General features: G+C 30.3%; 1 protein-coding gene across 2 annotated transcripts; it reads left to right on the top strand.

Annotated features, from left to right (window-relative positions):
• The first annotated feature begins 491 nt into the window (after positions 1-491).
• Positions 492-22,944, top strand: LOC126903000 (serine/threonine-protein kinase NLK). 2 transcript variants are annotated; one of them, XR_007703398.1, is made up of 9 exons: positions 492-929; positions 7,415-7,544; positions 7,672-7,727; positions 18,952-19,144; positions 19,221-19,430; positions 19,505-19,693; positions 20,618-20,822; positions 20,893-21,052; positions 21,923-22,944. XR_007703398.1 is itself a non-coding variant. In XM_050680866.1 (9 exons), exons 1-9 carry the CDS (start codon positions 712-714, stop codon positions 21,930-21,932), a joined length of 1,305 nt encoding a protein of 434 aa, XP_050536823.1. In that variant the 5' UTR covers positions 492-711; the 3' UTR covers positions 21,933-22,944. The 2 variants fall into 2 exon arrangements, 1 of the variants encoding a protein (XP_050536823.1); XM_050680866.1 differs by having other exon boundaries at positions 20,893-20,986.
• Positions 22,945-23,020: the final 76 nt, after the last annotated feature.

The raw sequence follows: 23,020 nt of genomic DNA, 5'->3' as shown, positions 1-23,020 counted from the left end.
AGATAAACAAACAAATTTTGATAGTTTTATTTGAATAACATTTTTAATTTATTACTAATTAGAGAAATTCTACTAAGTTAATAGAATTAATATACTGATCAACCCTAGATGTTTTCTTTAGGTTGCTGTTAATTTTACACTTAAACCTAATAGAATTTTATTAAATTATAGTGACTTATTTGTCACTATACTATCATGCAAAATGTTTAAGTTAAATTAAATTTCGATGATTATCCATAGCAATAAATTGATCTACGCAAAAAATACATATTTATAATTTGAACGATCTATAAGGAAATTAACTTCTACAGTTTAAAAATAATTTTTTTTTTATAACTTCATAATAATATTACAAGAATCTAATGACTATTATATGGATGCACTGTATTCACTTATCTCGTTCGACATCCATTGACCTACACTGCTGGCGCTGTTGTTCTCCTCCGCCCATTTATTTTATAGTGGTGTGCTTGTTATGCTGATATCCATTCACATTTCACGTTTAGTCATCCAGTGTCGGTCGAGGAGTAGTCTGTGTGTTTTGCGAAGTTGTACATAGATTTCTTATCACAAAGAAGGCTAATATAACTGCCAATTTTTTTTCATTTAATATAATTTTTAAGTTGTTAAACTGTGGATATCTTAAATCTATATTAATGATAAAAATCCATCGGTTGGATTTTTTAAATTTACTGTGATTAATTATTTGTAATGGCTGTGGTCGGCCCAAGCCGACACTCAAGGGTGTCAATGTCGCTAATGCAGGGCTCGACAAACGGTCCGGTAGGCAATCATCAACAAGCTAGTGCTTCTCAGCAGTTTTTCCATGCTCAACAACAAACACATCATGCTGCTCAATCAGCTTCCACACATTCAGTTGATTACAAACCCGATCGACCTATTGGATATGGAGCATTTGGAGTTGTCTGGTTAGTTGTTCTTTAATGCATTCTTTGTTTAACAATCCAACTATATTAATTATAATATATTACATTAATCAATTATTTTAGTTTGATATATATTATAAATTGTGATATTAATATGTGATTTATGTCAGATGAATTAATCTTAACAATCTTAATAATATTTAGCAATTTGGAATGGCCAACACAGGTGTTGGCCATTCTAAGAAATTCCCTCTTATTTTTTTCAGGATTTTACAGTAAACATTTTATTGTTACTGTAGCGTCACTATTAGTTTATATTTATGATCTCAAAAATACTTTTATATTTATTTGATTCATGAGAAAACAATAAAATCAAAATTTGTAATTCAATTAAAACAGTTATTATTAACTAATAAAAGTAGTCTATATAATTTAGTAGAAAAAGCTTATATAAAGCAATTTGATAATGCTGCATTGAGCTGTAAACTATAGCCATAAGTCTGAGTTTTAAATGTACGAATGAATTTTTTGATATAGTCCTTTTTACTTTAAATCTTTTTATATTAACATGTTTTGTGTTATAAATATATTTTTTATTTTTAATTTAATAAGTTAGAAAATTAATCATATTGAAAAGATTATTATTGACTCTATTTTCCGATATTGATCAATATTTATGAAAATTAATATATTTTTTTATAATCATTCTGATAAATAAAGATCAAAATTATATGTATATAAAAGTTTTGTTAAGTTATTCATAACTAAAAAAATCATAATTCTACATCTTAATGTAAAATTCTAACGGTTCTTATAGTATATTTCACACTAATGATTCGCAAAATATTAAGTTTCGCAAAAATTTTATCATAATTTGATAATAATATTAAACAGTATTCATTTTTGTTTAACTATTATTGTGAGTTTACAAATTCTTAAGTTTATCCCATTAATTTCAGTTTTTGCTCCAATTTCTTCTATTTTAAACTTTTTTAAAATTAAAGTATTCAAAACTGATATAATTTCCATGTCATACGATAATTAATTTTATCAAATATCAATGCAAATTTTCATTTTAATACTAAACAAATTTAACCTGAATTAAAATTTATTAAATACCATGTGTAGTTTTTACTTTCTAAAACAAAATAATTAGCTGTTAATGATCAATCAATAATAATTCATGATTATTGAAGTTAACTATTATATTAGTTCATTAATTTTATTAGTAAAAAATAATTTTTTCAAAAAAAGTAACTTTTAAAAATATTTTTTGTACTTCCATTACATCATATCCATCAAATGTTAAATTAAAGATTTGATTTCGAGTAGTTTTAAACATTCGTTAATTTATACTTCAGAAATTTGTTCCAAATACCTTGCTTGTTGGAAATAAAAGCATTGTCGATATTAAACATTTATCAAAGATATTTGTTTACATAGAGTACTTCTCAAACAATCCTTGTTATCAATCAAACATATGTGTTAGCATATTATTGATAAAAAAAATGGTATTATTTTTGTTTGATTTAATAATAGGATAAGTTTTAAATGATTATATTTTTAACTTATCATATTCTATTTAATAAATGTCATCATAATCTAGTACACTCAACAGAATATTTTATGACCTATAGTTAGTAATTTCGTAGGATCAGAGAAGAAATTATCATTTCTGACCCGAAAATTATTAGAACAGTATATTTTAACATTCTATTTCGATTTTTATTATGACCTACAAATTTGGATATAAGAACTGATTGCTTTGTCGTTTAAACTTTAAATATTTGTATTAAACACACACACACTAAACTCGTACGTTCATGAAACAAATTATAGTTTAAGTCACGTATGATTTAGAAAATGGACGTATGTGTCTGAAGGTTACAAAAAACTCAACGTAAGCACTAAAAAACTTAAAATAGAAGTTGGTTTTATACAAAATTATTTTTTAAGCTTTATTTGTCGGAAAAAATAGTGTTAAGTCATCAATGGTAGTGATCAGTTTTGTTGTTCTTTATTGGCTTAAAATCTGATTTAAACATTAGTCATCATTTAGATTAGTCTTTCTAACATATATTCTTCATTTAAACAACTTTTTTTATATTGTTAAATAAATTTACTATAACAAATTGTATTTACTAACTGAATAATATATCGAAAAAATCAAACAGTTTTATTTTATTACCTAATAATTAAAAAAAAAACAACTTTAAACGGCTATAAAACTACGTAGTACAATAATTAATTTTAATTTGTGGGTATCGAATAATTTATCTAGCTAAAAAATAATGTCCCTAATATTAAAAATTAACTTAGTGAAAAGAAATGGAGCATAATTTAAAATTCTTAAAATGTTTTATTCTGCTTTAGTAGAAGCCTTACAGAAAAGGCAAATATTAATAGTAAAATGAAGTAGGTTTTCCACCGTGTATAAGTTTGGGCGTGACTAATTTGACCTACTATTTCAATTGACTATGTTCAATATTTGTGACGAATTTTCTTGATATAATATGTGATGAATCAAGAATTTGAACAGTTTAACCGAACTTATTAGATTTCTACTTTATTTGGAATTTTTCTTTGTTATTATTATTATCTATACAATATAATACTACAGAATACAAAACTCGAAAAAATGTGCACAGAAAACGATGTTAGGATAAATGGTTGAACCCAAGGCAAACGAGGAAACCAGATGCGAGTGTATATTGTGTGACTAAAGAGGGATCAAACCTGTTTTTCGTGGGTGTTAAGGTGTATGGACTGAACATATCGGGATATTACAAGGGCTGTCTATTCTCTGGTAGCAGGTGTCATTGCCTATAGCCTTGCTGATCCCAAACATCTGTACACAAGAAAAGATATACACCGACCAGCCATCGGAGAAGTCTAGACCCTTTTCAGGTACTTGTCTTAACTCTCAGCTGCTGTTTTGAGATTCCATAGCATATCATCTTCATTCTACAGAATCCATTAGTAAGGAGAGAGATTTTGTGTAAAAAAAAATAAACGAAAACTTAACAAATATGAAAATTGACTATTTTTGAAGTGTTTATCACATTGAATAAAATTAATTTTTTGCTTTACAACCAGGTGTTATTACTAGATTATTATTACGTAATTGCAAGCACATTTTTGTACTATAGCTGATATAATTTTATCATTTTTTTATAAGGTTAATATTAAGTTTTGGATTTTAATATTCTTTGTTCCGAGAAAAAGGACTAGGCTCTATAATGTATTGAAGGTACATAATTAAAAATTATTTTTATCAATCTAATTACAAGTGCTCCTATTTATTGCACAGTTGTCTTTTTTTAACCCTTGAATATTTACGAACCTAGAACTCACCGCAAAAAGACCTCAGTCATATCTTCTAAGGATGCCCTAGTTTTAATATTAGAATCTAATGAACCAAAACACGTTGAAAAAGATTTTCTTTTTAGGATTCAATACATGTTTTCTTATCATTACAAATGTTTTAAACACCATGTACCTACGTTAGTATTAACATTTAAAACGTGTATCGAAACATGACATTTAAAATATCTTGGTACGTCATATATATATGTTAAATGTTTTGTTAATTTATATCTATTCATTTATTAGAAATATACACGTATAACATATTCTTAGTATGCAATTATCATATATTTAGCGCAATAGGTTTTTATGTTTTGCAAGCTTTCTAAAATTTTAAATTAATGAAAGTAATGAAACTCAATGAAAATACAAAAGCATAGATTTGTGTACAAATAACACTGATGCCACTTTAAAACTAATTAATATTTTAAAAATATGTACTCAACACATGTAAATTATAACAGTTCAATATTATTACACAACAATTTTGAACAGAATGTGTATTGTTTTTATAATGTCTGACAGAACAATCAACTGGTTATGTTAAAACAAATGTCTAAGTTTGAATGTACACTCAGGAACTATAAAATTAAATTATTGGATGAAAAAAATTAAATTCGATGTTCATACATGTTGGCTTGTTTTAATGAACTCCATGAATCAATATTTATCAAATCTAGCTATCTATCCTATGTGTTTTTATTCAAAGTTTAGTACATTGTTATCAAAGCTAAAGCTGTCATGCATACAAACAACGAGTGTGCTGCTGTTAAGTTGATCGTACCATATTTAATTTAGAGATCCGGCCCTACACATACCAGCGTGTACTTAAAGTGGGGTGGATGAGTATTATAGTCAGTTTTAAATGAATCGATATTTACGTTAAGCCACTAGGACTATATGCATACAAACATCATATAGACTGTAAAGAAGCCAAATGATCCAACCATTTTGGTGGTGTATTGCTACTCATAGTATGACGAGGAAGAAAGGGGTCATTGTTCGTTGGATTTTATAATGACTATGATGTAAAACCTGAAAGAACAGAATAATAAACAAAATTGAACGAGAAAAACGTATGGGACACAAGAGAATCATCTCATTCAGAATGCGCATGCGCTCATAACATTGTAGAACCCAGTGTTCAAACCTCCTACCAAGGAAAGTGTTATTTTACCACAGATATTAACGGTTGTATTATATATATTTTTTGTGTTCACATATAAATTAAAATGTTCTAGAGTTCATTTTGAGATATAAAAAGTTCGAAAAATTTACACCTTTATGATGACACATCCTTTACTAATTATACCCACTCAAGAAATTTAAATAATTCAATTTAACGTTATATCCAGAATACCATTAGCCGTCTACAATTTTAACTGGTGTTGATGGTAGTTTAAGCTGCCGGCAGGGACCACCTGTCGAACTAGTGCCAGTATACTTGTATGAATACAAGTACAAAAATATGTTACGCAAAACATTAACCTTGTTGTACCCAGTTTGTACGTCATACACCAAATAACTGCAAAAATTAATTAAAAAAAAAATTTTTAATTATTAATGAGTCTTCATCTAGATGTGTAATTATTCGTTCCAGTGCATTAAAAATCGAACATTATAGAACTTATTAATTGCACGGTTTACGTGTAAATGTATACTGGGAAAATGAAATTCTTTTTAAATTTTTATTATACGAATTGTACCTGAAAGCCATGACGAATATTATAATCTGATGGTAAATGGAACGTTGAAGTTATTGTGTATGTAATTGACCTTTGAACTTCAAATTATTAGTACATTGTATTGACATGAGCTTAGAAGTGTTAAACATATATCTATGATAGGAACTTTCAAATTAAATGAATAGTATAGTTTATAATAAATAACTTTAAATATGAACTTTCAATGTACAATTAAGATTTTTTTTATTAATGGTATTATAATTTAAGAAAATCGAATCTTAAACGTGCATATATTCATAAAGCACAGTTATTAATTCGTACGACCAAAAAAATTGGCCAACTTGTTGTCTAATTAAATTGTTTACATTTAATGTGTGTATTCATGTCAAAAAATTTATGAAATCTTTGATGTACATGAAGATACTGAACGATATTCGGGCGGAAAACAAACCGCTTTGACGTTGTTACCACTGCGGCAGTCAGAACATAACGTTGTATTGTGTCTTTGTTCTACTTGGTGTTATAATATGAACGAAAGCATAACAATGAAACTCGTATCTTTATACGCTTTCTTTTTCCCTTCGATCAAATTGGCGGTTTTTAATGAACAGTTAAATATCAATCTTAATACTCACTAAAATCTTCAATAATAGAAAAAAGCTGTTCCTCTTAGTTTAGCTATCCTGTTTTTTTTTTTTTTTTATTGAATTTTTTATTGTGATTTAAAATATGTACTTTTAAACAATGAATGAATAGTTCTAATAAGCTGAATTATACAAATATACACACAATCGTTTAAAGAGTTGTATCTTTGAAATACACCTGTCGAATGTTAAATACTTCAAAATTATTTTCAGTTTTGGGTAGACCTAAAGGAACACCCTGCTGCGGCGTTTTACCTGTGACAACATGAAAATGTATCAAAATTGTGTAGTGTTCAAGTTTATTTTTCAAAACCGGTTTTATTTCCAAGATTTATTTAAGTTGAAATACCTACAATAAAACAAATTTTATTGTGTACGATCCACCTAATTGTTTGTAAAATGAAAATGTAGGTATCCTCTTTTGATAGTAGTTCCTCAAATAGGACCAAGGACGGCATTATTCTTACGGTGACGATTTTACTTAAAAAAATCTTATAATAAAAAGAAAAGACATTGAGTGGAAAGCCCCTGACCTTAGGTACCAATATCTATAAGCCGCGACCGTCAAACAATTTTTTTTGTATGCACTGTACGAGCTTTGCACACTGCGAGACTGGCGCGACTGTTTCCGTAGAATCTTGTGTCTCTGCCAAACCTATTATTCATAGTCATGATGTATTGTTGGCTAATGTAAAAAATTGATAAGCCTTCTCTTAATCTAAATTAATCCTTTGGATCTCATTTATATTTCGTGCTACATTTTATGGATAAGGGTGTAACTTGTATTTTTTACAAATAAAAATATTTTATTTTTGTCGTTTTATGTTTATAGGGCTGTGACGGATCCACGAGATGGACGACGAGTAGCATTAAAAAAACTACCCAACGTTTTTCAGTCGCTAGTTTCCTCGAAAAGAGTGTTTAGAGAACTGAAAATGTTGTGCAACTTTAAACATGAAAATGTAAGTCATTGATATTTGAGCTAATACTACTTTATCAGCAAATGTATATCTAGTTTATAATGTATACACTGTGTTAAAAAAAAAACACAGGAAAACATTAATAGAAGTTGTTTTTCCCCTCATTTAGGTTTTATCCGCCCTTGACATTCTGCAACCGCCTCATTTGGATTTCTTTCAAGAAATGTATCCTTTTTATACACACAATGCAAATTATAAATCACATGATGATCTGGCCATTTACGGACCAACCGGGAAAAACAATAATTTTTCTTATATGATCTCATTTATTGAATGTCAACGAAAGTTCGCGATGGTTGAAATGATAATTTCGATGGCGTTATTGTTGAAATTCGCTGAGATAGTAGTGACGGTGGTGGCATATGCATAGAAAAAGTGAAGAGCACCGTGCATTCCTATCAAGTTAATACGTATTAGTCACCGGGTTTATAACAATGTTACCTCGCCATTATAAACCAGTATTTCCTGTCTCTTCTTTGTTTCTCGGATGTCTTTAGTGCATATTATGTAGCGGGTTTATTCGCCCTAGACTGGTCGGCTGTCGTAATGGCGGCCTCGCACAAACACGATATACATACAATTATTGTTATTGGGTTTGGTTCGCAACCATGCGGGTTGAATTTACTCCGATTCATAACTGAGGAATTTCTTGTTTTCAGTTTTTATTAACGTATTTTGGAGGTTTTTAGAACATTTCCTAAAATGTGTACGGCCATGTACAAAAAACGTGTTGAACTCATTAAAACAACGCGCAAATGCTTTCAGTAGATTATGTTGTTGTTCAGAATATTTTAATTTTCGAAGGTGTGACGTTGTTATGGTAGAAAAATTATCTCCGAGTGTGACATAAAAATTAACAAATAAAGTACGCTAACCAGGTTTTTACAATCAACGGCATTAACTTTGTTCAAACATTTTCGTCGAGTTAAGCTAATAATAACGTTAGTGACAACCTACACATTTTTTTTTTACTATCTACCCATTGAACATGGTCAAACAAAGACTATTCAGAGCTCAGTAATACTAATAGACGGAACTGTAGTGTAGCTCGCCAAAAAATTCGCGTTCTTCCTTAGAAACTGGTCTTAATAATGATTTTTTCGAAAGATGTATATTATGTATATATTAAACAAGTGAGAACACAATGCTGTTACTTAATATTTTAAGAGAGCTTTCAATCGTTAAATTTAATCGTTTACGACCAATACGAGAGGAAATATTTAGTAAAAAATTCTATGTTGCACAAAGCTGTTCGAAAAGACTCTTTGAAATGTCCTTGTCATGCTGCGCCGTTGTTGAGTAGTTCACTGAAAACGTTAGCGGGTCCGGGGCTGCTTAAATGTTACGTTTAAAAAGGGCAGTCGTCATATCGTGTTTTTGGTATGGCGAGGGTGTAGGTCGTTCAACTTTTTTCATTGGCTGTTCGTTTCACGCATATTGTGTGTGTACGTTGGCGCATTTTTTTTTTTTTTTTTTGTTATTACGACGGTTTGCTGTTTTTGAAGTAAAAACCAGTTGAACCAACCACGGGGTATTGTTACATGTATGCGGGTTTTATTAAAGAGCAAGTAGTTACAGCCCTCATTTCATAGAATGGGTGAATTTTCCTGCTATCATCTGCCTCAATCAATAATATTCAGGTTCTCTACAACACTGATCCAACAAACAATGAACTCCTTTCAACAATTTTGTTTCACAGTAAAAAGCTTATTCAATTCAATTTTTCCCCTGGGAGTGTGGTTTTTAAATACTCGCGCTCCATCATTAACAACAATAACAATTATTGTTGTTAATAATTATTACTTGAAATTTGAGGTTAAGTTTAATCCTAATTTAGCGTCAAAATTACTCTTTACTGTATCAAATGCGTTATTATCAATTCAATACGTTATTAATAGAAATGTACTAACATTCAATCTTATAACCATAATATGACAACGCATTGACCAATATTATTTTCTAGTAGTGTCATTTGTATGTTCATTTCTATCTAATGACGTCTTGGAATTTTTCTTGTTAATGTAATGTGTTTTATGTAAATTTAATTTAAAATTCAACAAAAATTTTAATAACACTTTGTTTTCTAAAATTCAACGTCTATTCTTTATATTTCATTGTTTACTGTATCAATAATAATAATGTTCTTTTATATACATTTATCAGTTTCGATATAAATAACTATTTTTTAGAACAGTAAATTTAGTCGAATAAATTACATTATATATCCATAGCCAATAAACATAATCAAATTTTAAGTCGCGAATATTGTCTGCGCAATACTCTGAACTTTGAATTAACAAAAAAATTAAATCGGAATTATTCAATTGTTTTGTATGTAATATTTTTCTACTACTAATTCACATTTGTGTTATCTATAATTATTTCCATACTCATATTCTGTTTTTTTTTTTGTGTGTGTGTTTTATTGTGTTTTTCTAAGACGTCTACCTTGTTCAAATTGTTAAATAGTGTTCTACAGATTGCCTAACATAATTGAATTGACAATTTCAATTATACTTTACTTTATTTAATCAAATATATTAATTTTGATTAGTACGTGTCTGTTGTTTCATTAGATATCATTAATTTTGGTTTATAATGGTCAGAATGCATAAAATGCTTACACCGAGTAACAGTTAATACGATTCATTGTTATTTTCGCCAAACGATTTTTTTGTTCCATGTTACAAGTAACTATTTGCCGTTAATACGGAATAACATTATTAAATTTTACTGTTACTCGAAACTATGCAGTAATATCTGTTAGAATCACAATCATTGTTAATAATTACATTCTCTCAAATAAATTATTTTCAATCATGAATTTTTTTTCTACGAAAATTTAACGTTGTTTCAACAATTTATCATTCTGTTTTAACCGATTCTAGTTTTTACAGATAATGCATTATAGTTGTCAATAATTATTATTTAATGCCGGTTCAAGGTTGACAGCTGCACTATAAATATTTTTACATTTGTTTCTTAGTATTTTAAATTACTTCGTTCATGTAATAGTTAAATAGCAATGTCGAATTAATCAAATATAAACAAATCTACTTATTACAATTAGTTTAACGTTCTAATACGCATTTCATAGTACATACTACTTGACAAACATGTTTAGTGTGATAATCTTCTGTTAAAATGCGTGTATTCCTACGAAAAGATAATTCAGTCAAGTTGTATTGATTTTCTTGTAAATTGACTGCCCCTTGGATTATTTTCATTAAGTTTACTTTCCATCAATTGTGTTATAGGTTATAATAATAATTATAAGTAATGTTTACAACTGTTGTTTTTATTTGTAACTATCGAGTAGTGTAAAGAGAATTGACATATTTTAACCGACAAGCGAAGCACTAAAAAACTTTACAGTGTAGAGCTTCTTTAAACATTGTCGACCGATTTTATTAGAATTTAGTATGTTTTACTGTAATATTTCCACTATTAAAACATTTTCCGAGGTGCAGTTGTAGTAATTCTTAAACGTGAACTACTAACAATAATAAGAGAGAATAAACAGGCCACCGTCGGGCTTTCACTCTGTACATAAATGATTTTGGTTCGTTAGGCGTCGAACATGGTCGGAAAACTGAAAATTTCTCTTCACGACTCGACGACTACAGTACAGTATTTCGTTATGGCTGTTATTATTTTTTTTAAGCAACGCGATTTATCGTTAACAGAAAATCTTATTCAAGCGACACTAGATGAAATGTGATGATATTTAAGCGACTTGACGTAGTCGTCAGAGCGACTACAACTCATAACCGTCCATTGTTGTAGTAAAAACATTCCCAAAACGTGGCTCTGTGCGTGTGTGTGCGTGTTTGTGTGTGTGGCAAGGGTCGGCCGCCGCCGCCGCCGCCGCCGTAGTAGCAATCTGTTTGGTGAGGCGACTGCAGCCACGCGACGGCATAGTAGTGAGTGCTGGGGGAAAACTGGTTCATCGTACAAAGACCCATAGACCCGGTCGAAGACGTTCCGTGTGAGCGTGTTGCACGGCCGTACATATATATTTATGTTATAATAATACGGCTACTATCTCGCTTTACTACCTCGTATGTCTGCTGTGTAAAACCCGTGTACGTTCGGATGAAGCGGGGGAGGTGTCGTTATGTTGGTAACCTTGACAGGTAAATTGTTGTTGTTGTCCGGGTGTAATTGACCTGAGACGCCGCCGTCGTCGCGCATCGCCTTGATCGAGCGAAAAATCCCAATAAAGTACTTATTTACATAATTATATGCAATGATGTAGACTTCCAGTCTNAATAAAGTACTTATTTACATAATTATATGCAATAATGTAGACTTCCAGTCAGTATGTAGGCGACTTTTAATTTGATAGGAGTATTACACGAGAAATACATTTTTGTTGTGTTGTGGCAACTATAGTACCGCAAAATAGTAGCGATCGATTATTGAATATTTTTTTTTTTATACTTTAATACTTACTTTACTCGGTTTGTTACTACGAATACCTAAAAATATTATTCTAATTCGTTGAATATCATTAGCGCAGTTCTTTCTTGGTGTTTTTAAAGCGTCTTCTCGCAATGAAGACCGCGGCATGATCATATATATTATTGTACGCAATTTAAACGAAAGGGAATTGAGGTTTTCGAATTGAGTCGACACGGTACTGATGTGGAAGTGTGCAAATAAGATTTCCTTTTCACCTGGTCGCCGTGTGCGAAAAAAACTTAATGCATTCATTCGCTGCGCGAAAAGACGGTCGGTGGTAATCCGATTGACCTGTTCAGTGCAGGAAGTACACGGTACACTTGCACAGTTTTTAATTCTCGACCTTATTATTTCCATGTATCCTCACCGAGAAGTTTCCGGGTACACAAAGTTTTTATTTGTCTGCTGTGGTGCTTATAAGGGCCTTTAACGGCCTTTATATGGCGTTCACTCGAGAGTGCCTTGTTAATTACGTTGTTATTTTTTAAATCAATTTTTCGCATTCGCTCGCTGCAGATCTTCTAAACCCAATGGTTTGACACTTGGCTGTCCTGATCGGTTATAGTTTGAGCACGACAATTGTCTGTTGTAAACCGAAAAAAATATTATGTGTGATTAATTTATTCTCGTCTCATACTACTCTTCTTTCTTCTACATTCGAAATGTTCTTATTGAAGTATATCCACGCGTATTACCGGTGGATTTCATTATACCCGGTTTGTTTTATACTCCTCAACGTCGACGGCCATATCCGGCGCTGGCTGCCTGCAACATTCCCCTGGAGACGATGAGGCGTTCACGTCAAGGGCATTCCGCGGCCAACGTCGTCGATCCAAGGCCCCCGTCTCGTGTAGTGCTGCCGTCGCTACTTTTTATAACTCTCGCGTGTCTGAGTATGCGTACCCTATAAAAATCTATACTTATATCCGTCCAACGTGTACCTTAAAGCAGATATTGATCATCATGGATTATGTTTATATGTAAAGACAAAGGAAAAAATCGGACGTCGATGAAATTTCCAGTGTGTTTTTTTTTTTCAAATGACTTGTTCGTTACTAGTTTTCTTTGTACTTCTGGCATTCCGATTTCGTGATCAAGTTCATCACGCAGCAGCCCTTTTTGGGCCGGCTAAACTGTCGGTGTAGTGCCTGGCCGTTTGTGTGGCATGTTGTTGTAGGAAGGGGCCGCGGGGGAGGGAAACGACTGCAGGGCAGCAATTTAAAATCCCTCAACCCGGAGCGCGGCGTAATGATACGGTCGCCGTGGCAACGGTCGAGGCAGATGGCCCGTCGACGCAACCCGACCGACGCCCCTGCCGCCGCCCCGACCCGTTTCCTTTTTAGTCCGTCACAGTCCCTTTTACTACAATGGGGCGAGGAGGATTAACAATTTTGCGAGCCCGGAGATCGTTAAAAACGCGAGATTGCTATGCGACGGTGACTTTCCTACTGTTGGTAAATCGGTTGGGTCGCAGGAGGAGTTAAAATAAAAAAAAGGCAGACTATCATCAATTCCGGAATTAAACTCTACAGTACGGTGTTTACGGAAGTGCACTGTATTTGTTGACGAGAAGTTTCCGCGAATTAAAGGGAATAGCACCAACCGCGTAGCGGACTGTTTTGTGTCACTATTTTTGGATGTTGACTAAAATTGTTTCAATTAATCATTTAGCATACTCATTGCAAAATACAATTATATTGAATTCCGGCTAGAAGTATCCATTCGACATTGTAGAAATATGTTTAATTAAATCAAATAATAACTGGAAATAATTCAATTATTTTAGCTGAAATCGTGTTCTATTTTATAAATGGCTGCTTTTTCCATAGAAAAAATACATTTTGAACGTTTTAAAAATTCGTGTATGCATTCAAATTCAAGTTCTTCCAGTCGGAACAAAATTTAATATCCGTGATTGTATAGTGGTGAGATCTGGAACGTGACGGACAAAAGAGAAATACACCCGAATTGGAATATATGCGCGTATATGTTTTATTGGATGAAATCCAACGGAAGTCGCATTCGTATTTTATTAATACACCAATCGACAATGTTCCTGCGTCACCCCCTCGTCTATTCCATAGAGAGCTAATTAAATTTAGTAAACAATACTATCCGCCGGTACAATGTACACGACAAAATGTTATTAGCATACAGTAAACCTGCACTACCGAAACCGTTTAATTATTAGTTATTACTAGTGCGCGATTACACAGTACAACTGTATGTTTGAACGGCCGTGAAATATATTTCCATGGAAATGAATACCCAATTGCAAAATTGACTCATTGGTTTTTTTATATTTTATTTGAAAATAATATCTTATAATAAAGTAATAAAACATGTGAAATTTTCCATTTCCATACATTGTTATTGAAATAACTCTCACTGATCTCTAATAAAAGTAAATGCTTTTTGCAGTATTGACTACGTTGATTCGGGAACACTCAAAACGTGAAACCTTACGATAAACATTTAAATATTTTAATGATCCATGTGACATGGTGCGTTACAGCATACGGCGCATCGGCTTTGTTATTTTTTTTTTTAGTTTTTCCATCTCTATTTTTTTTTATAAATAAAAAGCACTAGTTAATAACTCATGCTGTTGCACGTGTTGCTGCATATCTTTTCGTCGATGAGTAAGTACTCAAATCAAGTAGATAAATTATTTTGGTATTGTAATTAAGAGGAAATCATCGATTATTATCCAACTGGAAGCACAACTGCGATGCCGCCAAAGTAGCCCCAAACATTTAAAAAACTATTCGCGTCGCCGTTATTCGAGTGCGTTATCCGTCCCAAAGTTGAATTCTACATTTTTTTATAGGGCTACTCTAAATATTAAGGCAAAAGCAGAAAAGAAATTATTACAAAAAAAGTTGATGATCAAAAACAAATTAGTTTTAAATTCAATTTTAAACGAATCGTCGCGTCAATTTTCCCAAATAGCTATATTATCGTTGTCACCCTGAGATTATCCGGAGGGGATTCAAGGCCCCCCCCCTGAAGTGTATCTGGATTCAAAACTGATCCGTGCTTACCACAATGAAGGAAAGAAGAAACAAAGCGTTTTTTCTTTTGTGTTATTCGCCTAGAGCATGTGAACACGAATATTTGTGCTGATAACAACCACATGCGCCGCGTGTTAACGTCAACTACGTTCAACGCACTACATAATTGGCCCTCGTCGCGCTCACTATCATAAGTAATATCACCTCTACGCGCTTGTTTCGCAGAATTTTGACATATGCTGCGGCAGTACATATGGCCGACACGTAACTGCCGCGTAGTAAACATACAGTGAAATATTTGTCGGTGTGTTATTTAAAATAGCTGTTTTTTAATTGGTACTCTGTTGACTGGTTTCTTAATCATGAGATTTTGATCGTCGCGATCGTTCTGAATCTCCTACAGATATAGAGTCGCATCTCGTCGATGACTGTCATTTAGTAACATTCGCTCAAGTGTATTCTGAATAATAAAATTTGGCAACTATGCTACTTAATATCTGGTTTACTTTGATTTTGAAATTATTACTTACCAACAGTTGCCGTGAAATAAAACTCCGTCGTTCGTCAATTTCGTTAAATAGGAAACAAGTTTTTTTTTTTTTTTAATAGAACACTAGTTGTTTTACTGAAATTTGAAAATTAACACTTTTATATAATTTCATGAATAACGTTCTGTCTCCCGAGAAGTGGTGTTGACCTTTTTATTTTGCCGAGTCGTTTTTTTAGCTAGATAATTGAACTGTTTATTTTATTACTTTATGGTGGAAGAGAGGGTTCTCAAAATATCGATTTGAACGAATTTGTTTACCTTACTCTTTAACGAGATAATTTTTTATCTAATCAGCACAATAATAATATTTTTGACAGTTGACCAGTTCGTTTTGCATCTTATTCGATCGTATCAAAATTTAAGCTCTTTTGCATGGAAACAGCTTCGCCCCGTCATAGTAATAATAAAATCGATAATTTTCTAAACGGCCACTCTATTATATCATTACGCCACCGGTACAGCTTTCCTTCTTGTCTCGTGACCCTTTTGCCAACTGCACCAGCGGTTCAATTGTGACTTCCCCTGCCCTCGACAAAGTATAAACAATAATGAGTTATCGATCGATGGATATTTTGGGTACACGTTTGGTTTTTGGGGGAGTAGAGATGCGACGGCGGTACAGACAGAGGAGAGAACACGTGTACTCGCAGCAGATCTACGAACCAGCGCATGTTTGGGGTGGCGGATAATCGCAGTTAGTAATATTGGAAAGATCGAATGTGATTTCTTTGCTTCGAGTAGCTCGTCTATGCCATACAGTTTTATTAATTTGACGCCCTTCTACTTCAGTACATCACAGTGTTCGTTCACAATGTTGCGACCATTTGGACGGGGTAGTTAAACTTTGTCAGTTAACGGCGGCAGTGTGGCGTCTGCACGTTTAGTCTGTACTTTTGTCTCCCCCTCGTCGACGCGCCTCACGACTCGACAGATATGTTTTTTCATTCCGAGTATCATGATAATATCCAAACGAAGGTTATTCAATATTTTATTTTTTGTATTCCTACGCTTGTCCGATTTTTACTTTGCAAACAAGTGACTTGATTGGGTAGATTCTTTCCTCGATACTTGGACATTTATTTTTTGTGTATTAAATATTTTCCAAAAATTTGCATTTAAACTCATTCGTAGAATAATGCTGAGCAATAACGAAAGAGTTTTAAATAATTTCTATTTTTAGAGAATACAAGGTAAAAATCAATAACTAGTTTCAAACTATAAGTTTATGACTTTAGTAATTAATACTTAACAAAACTAATTACAATTATTTTAAAGTGTAATAATTACTCTGAAAAACAATAATAAAAAATTAGGTTTGATGATAAAATCGAAAAATTACTTATTTTATCCCGTAAGTGTTATTATTTACCATGATAAATATTTAAAGTTTCATTAACAATAATTAAAATGACCTTATTTTTTTAAATACAACACTATTTGGAACAAAATTATTGGCTCGTAGATGAAAAATTATTTACGGCATTTTAGGCCCAAGTTGTATCAAAATATGAACCAAAATGATCATAGAACTGCCATTACTTCCATTTTGAATATTGAGCGCAATAAAAGTATTGCGCAATTTATCTCTCGTTTTTTCTGATATCTTCTCGTGTTGCCGCCGAATGCTTCAACTCTCTCTCTCTATCATTATTTCTGAACGATACCTTCCCTTCTTACAACTTGCTTACGTTTCCGAGGGGTAAGTTGAGCGTGCGCATATATTGTTGAGAAATACTTCAGAAGACACTCTTAGCAGTTGAAAATTTTAGTCAAACACTTTTATCGTAAATTGTAAAACATTTTTCAGAGAATATTATTTGAACGTAGGCGGTGGTTTGGCTAATGTACTATTAAAAATATTATTGTACTTAATATATATATATAAAATCAGACTCCATAATATTTTCTTCCTTAACTGTCTAAATGGTATTATAACCCAAGATCTTTTTTTAATTGTAGAAGTAAAAAAAAACATAAATATTTAACAATAATCGGTACGTGCACCTAAATAGTAAAACAGCGCCATAGGTACTCATTTTATGTATCTTTTTGTGTTGAATTCTTTCAAAATCAGACGTGTGCATTAAAATATTCAGCTGTTTATTGACTTGCTACAGTTCAGTAGTATCAAATTTTCTCGAATAATCATTTTATCTTTTACGCTGCAATTTGTTACCAGTGCCGAATTAAAGAATGTTAATTTTTTCATTCCCATATATTGAAATACTTAATAATTGTACTATTAAAGATAATTTCTTCGAACTTATCATTTATTATTTTTAACTATGAGTAATAATAACTATAACTAATAAATTAAACTAATTGATAAAATAAAATAAAACGCAGTTAAAATTTTTGCTCTGAATAATATGAAATTATTCAATATATTTCAGCTAAACATTTGTGCCAATAAAAATAAAAGTAATTGTTTGATTTTTTTTTTTAAGATTTCTAGTTTAAAAACTTGTTTGAAATTTTTAAAAATGAAAAAAATTATTTAAAAAAACAGTAAAAATGTTTATCATTTATTGATTTCTCATCTTATCATGAGATCAAATTGTTAGTCGCCACATACTGAAACGAGATATACGCATTGTACATGGTCAAATTGAGATTAGTTAATTTGCATTTTACTGCTGCCGATATTTAGCAGTATAATGTTTGATAATCCTCTTCAAGGGTATACAAGATTTCATTGTTCTTAAAAACTATTTATTTTTTATTTTAAATAGTTTTACTAATGTGTATTCTTATTTAAATTAATATTATTACTAAAAATTCTAATCTAATTAGTCAAGTTCATCATTTTAAGTCATATATGTATAAATAATATATACTGTTTTTTTATAATTGATACTTAGAGTTTTATTTGAGTAACGGTCGAGGACAAGGGTATTATTGTATAGTATACTTAAAAATATAACATAACCTTGATAGTCAATTGACATCTATTTTACTGCCTAAAAGGATTTTTGGTTCTTTATTTCAAATCATTAATTTTTTTAAGATATTTAAAATACTTTAAATTCTGTTAGATCTAGATGTAGTTGTTCATTGTGTTGATTGTTTATGTAAATAATTACGTTATTTTTATACATTATGAAGTTGCATTGCTACCATCCTAACATATGTATAAGAGTTGTTTAGAAATCAATCTATCATTATTAAAATACTATTTATAGCTCGTGTAATATTCTGCTTGTATCGTTTATTTGTATAAACAAAACAAAGTACTGAGTGCGATTGGCTTTCAAAGAAAATTAAGCAACCATACAACAAAGACAGATTTGTTTTTTTTTTATGTTAAATAATTTGATAAATTATTGGTGTATAAAATATTCCTTAACTCAAAAATATATAGATATGTGATAACCGAATTGATGCAGAGCGACTTGCATAAAATCATTGTTTCACCTCAACAACTATCGCCAGACCACATAAAAGTTTTTCTCTATCAAATACTACGAGGTCTCAAATACTTGCATTCAGCACGTATATTACACAGAGACATCAAACCTGGCAATTTACTTGTTAACAGTAATTGCATATTAAAAGTACGAAAATCTGCTCAGTAGTAAACTTAAAAATGATCTTTTATTAGGAATATAAATTATAAAACGATTATTGTAGATATGTGATTTTGGTTTGGCTCGGGTAGAAGAACCAGATGAGACCAAGCATATGACTCAAGAAGTAGTTACTCAGTACTACAGAGCACCAGAAATCCTAATGGGCGCCAAACATTACACGGCTGCAATAGACGTGTGGAGTGTTGGTTGTATATTTGCAGAACTTGTAACTAGAAGAATATTATTTCAGGGCCAAGACACGGTCCAACAAGTTAGTATTTGTTCTTATATTATAAAATATTAGGGCTATGTAATGTAATAATTATTTAACTTAACATTTTATAGCTCGAGTTAATAACAGACTTATTGGGTACACCAACAATGGAAGACATGACCCATGCCTGTCCAGCAGCTCGTTCACATATGCTCATTAGACGCATGAAGAAACCTTCTATGTCACTTTTATACTCACTTTCTTCACTCATGACCCACGAAGCAGTTCATTTAATTTCACAAATGTTGGTTTTCAATCCAGTAAGTTTCATTAACAATTTAATGATATTTATTTTATTTAAAATATATAATACCCAAATGGGCAATGAGTATACATAAATAATAAGTAACAGAAACATGTATAAAACTAGTTTTAAATAAAAATAAAAACATTTAACTAATTAAAAAAAATATATCTAAAGGTATGCATGGTGATTTGTTTATCAAAACCCAACCTCCTCAATTACTTATAAAATAAAAATAATTATAATTTTTTTTTTTTTACTTGCATATTATTCTGGAATTATTAGCTACGTAATAATTTTTTAGTTCATACCTTATGTCTTGTAAGGGTGACATATATTCAAAATATATGTTACCATTTGAAAAAAACCAATGACACCCTTACAAGGCACATTATATAAACTCAAAAAGTATTACATAACAAGAATAATATGTAACTGTATCCAAAAAAATATGTATAAATTATTTCTATTCTGTGAGTAATTGAGTAGGTTATGGCAAAATAATCATTCTGTATAAAAAGGAAAACATACAAAATCAACTTTTAAATTAAATACAAGTATAATTCATTACTGAAAGTATTGTATTTTAATATCATGTAATTCACTAGAGAAAATTAACTATAATTCTGGCAATGGATTGGGGTGTAGATTAAGGGTATTGAATACAATGTAAACAGGGTGGGTAAAGCTATTTATATTGAATTTGAATGCTCATTCGTTGAAATCTAGGTCAATATTTTTAATTTTAATCACTATTATACATTAAAAATTAATGTAGCAGCTTTTCTATTTTATTAATCAAAGTGCTCCTCTAATTATGGGGACCAGAGAAATATGAAATAATTTTTGCTGTTTATACATAATAAATGTTAAATATTTAAAATAGTTGATTGCTGAATAAATTAAATGATTCTTTATTTATAATAATTTCTAAATTTAGGACAAACGTATGTCAGTGATGGATGCATTGGTCCACCCATATATAGATGAAGGCCGACTGAGGTATCATAGTTGCATGTGTAAATGTTGTTTTACAGTACCAATTACTGGTCTAAGACATTTTTGCATGGATTATGAACCAGTTGCTCCACAAACATTTGATGATAAATGGGAGAAAAAATTATCAAATGTACAACAAGTCAAAGGTAAATTTTTAAAATTTTCCATTAGTTCATTATTAATAAAATCGTAATGTATTTTTTTTTACTCTTGCAGAAGAACTTCATAAATTTATCGGTGATCAATTAAGTAGTCATCGTGTGCCGTTATGTATAAATCCTCAATCAGCAGCTTTTAAAAGTTTCTCGAGGTAAGATTGGGAAACAATCAACACTCCTGAGTTTTCATCCACAATTAACTACACCTCAATTAATCGGTACTAATTTGATATAATATCCAAAGAATGTTGAGAAAATATGAACAGAATACATAATATTAGTTTTTAATTTTATCCATAATGAATAAAAACATTCATTCAAGCAGTATGTTTTTTTTCATCCTATGGCTAATTTTTTTCAATATTTTATTTATTTAAACAAATAAACTAATTTAACTAATAATTAACTTTAAAAAATTAACCAAAAGCTTAAAGCTTCTAGAAAAATTAAAGACCCTATAAGTATCTAAAAAACACTTAACTTATTGTGAAAATTTTTAAATGTAAATATCATCTATAATTTAAATACATTTATTATATATAGTAATATATAACTTAAAAAGATTAACAACCAAATTTATTGGCAACATTCTGCTATAAATATTAGAAATCAAACAACTATTCATTAGTCATATTATTAAACTATATTTAATAATGAGATATTTTTGGTTTTAATAATTAGTTAATTGTAAAATGTTTTGATATTATAATTAACAATTAGTTTAATTTTCACTATCTCTTATATTTGTTTTTTTAGATGTTTTTTGTGCTTGTGTATGTTTTATAAATATAAATAGTATTAATCACATATAATACTAACTTATAGAGGGAAGGTGTGGCCGAGTAACCCGTCCCGGAGTATCAATGGTTAAGAAACCTTATTTGGAAGTGTTAAAAAACATAATTATAAAATAAAACTAACCAAAATATTACATATTTTTTCTCTTGCCAAATATTTTACTGTATTGCTATTTCTAATTTGCTAGTTTTTTTATATGCATTATTTATGATTACACTCGTAATGAATTTTGTTCACATTAATTTTACCCGGTTAAATAACATTTTAGTAATTCAATTCTTAATTTACAGTGATGTTTAATCTTAGCAGACTGCCACTTTATTTTCTGAACGTGATAACCGGATCTCAAACTGCACTTTCGAGATCGAGACTGATCAATGACATAATAAAATCAAGGATAGATAACTAAATTAAAAATTGTATATAATCCTATAGTTTCTCTTTCTTTCATTGTATTGTGTGAGCCAAATGTTTATTTTTTCTTTTTGATAGATGTATGTGCCCATACTTTTTATATATCCTTTTATTTTATGTAATTAAAATAAATTCCTATAACAAATCTAATTTTTAATGTTTAATAACTTCAACAAGTTAGTGCTAAATTTCTGTAGACTATTCTCAATTAACTCTATTTTTACAAAATAATACATGTGATTTAATATTTCATTTTTATACCATGCTTGTTTAATAATGATTTTTTTTGGAATATTTTAATTTTTGGGCGTATTAGTAATGTTAATGGTGTTATAATAATAATCATGAAAAGAAAAAATGTGCACGGTAAAATATTTGTAAATAGTATACCAGTACCTAAGTGAGTTTTTTTAATTGTAAATAATTTGTAAAATTTAGAAATTACTTGCACTTAACATTGTCATGTACTTTTTGTAGATTTACATCTACATATATCGTTCAATCAATGTAATGTCATACAATTATTTTTAAGTATATGAATGAGTCGGACTTAAAAATTTCAATTTTTACTGAAATAATTTATTGATATTTAATATGTATATTTCAATTTTGTCATAAAATAATATGTGTGAATTATTTTAATTCTTTTTGTATTTGATACTTTAATATTGTTTGATTTTTTATTTTATTCTAACTTTTTTGTAGTAACTAATTTGTATATGTATTAAATTTATATGATTCTTTTTGCATTTAATTAAACCCTCCTTTTTTATTTGTATAACCAATTGTTAAAAAGCCAAAGTTCACAAGTCCGACTCTTAAAGGCCAACTATTTGTATAATAATAAACTGTAAATAGTACATAATATTTTAAAATAAAAAACAAGAACGAATCTAAATTAGTATTAAGTTATTTGAAAAATAATTCATTGGTGACTGTTTTGAAATGTAATAAACATATTGAATAAAACTTGA

This window comes from Daktulosphaira vitifoliae, unplaced genomic scaffold (assembly GCF_025091365.1).
Source record: "Daktulosphaira vitifoliae isolate Bord-2020 unplaced genomic scaffold, ASM2509136v1 Scaffold_3, whole genome shotgun sequence".
In the NCBI taxonomy this organism is placed as follows: domain Eukaryota; kingdom Metazoa; phylum Arthropoda; class Insecta; order Hemiptera; family Phylloxeridae; genus Daktulosphaira; species Daktulosphaira vitifoliae.
The sequence above is the reverse complement of the archived record's forward strand: the minus strand, read 5'-3'. Positions and strand labels throughout refer to the sequence as shown.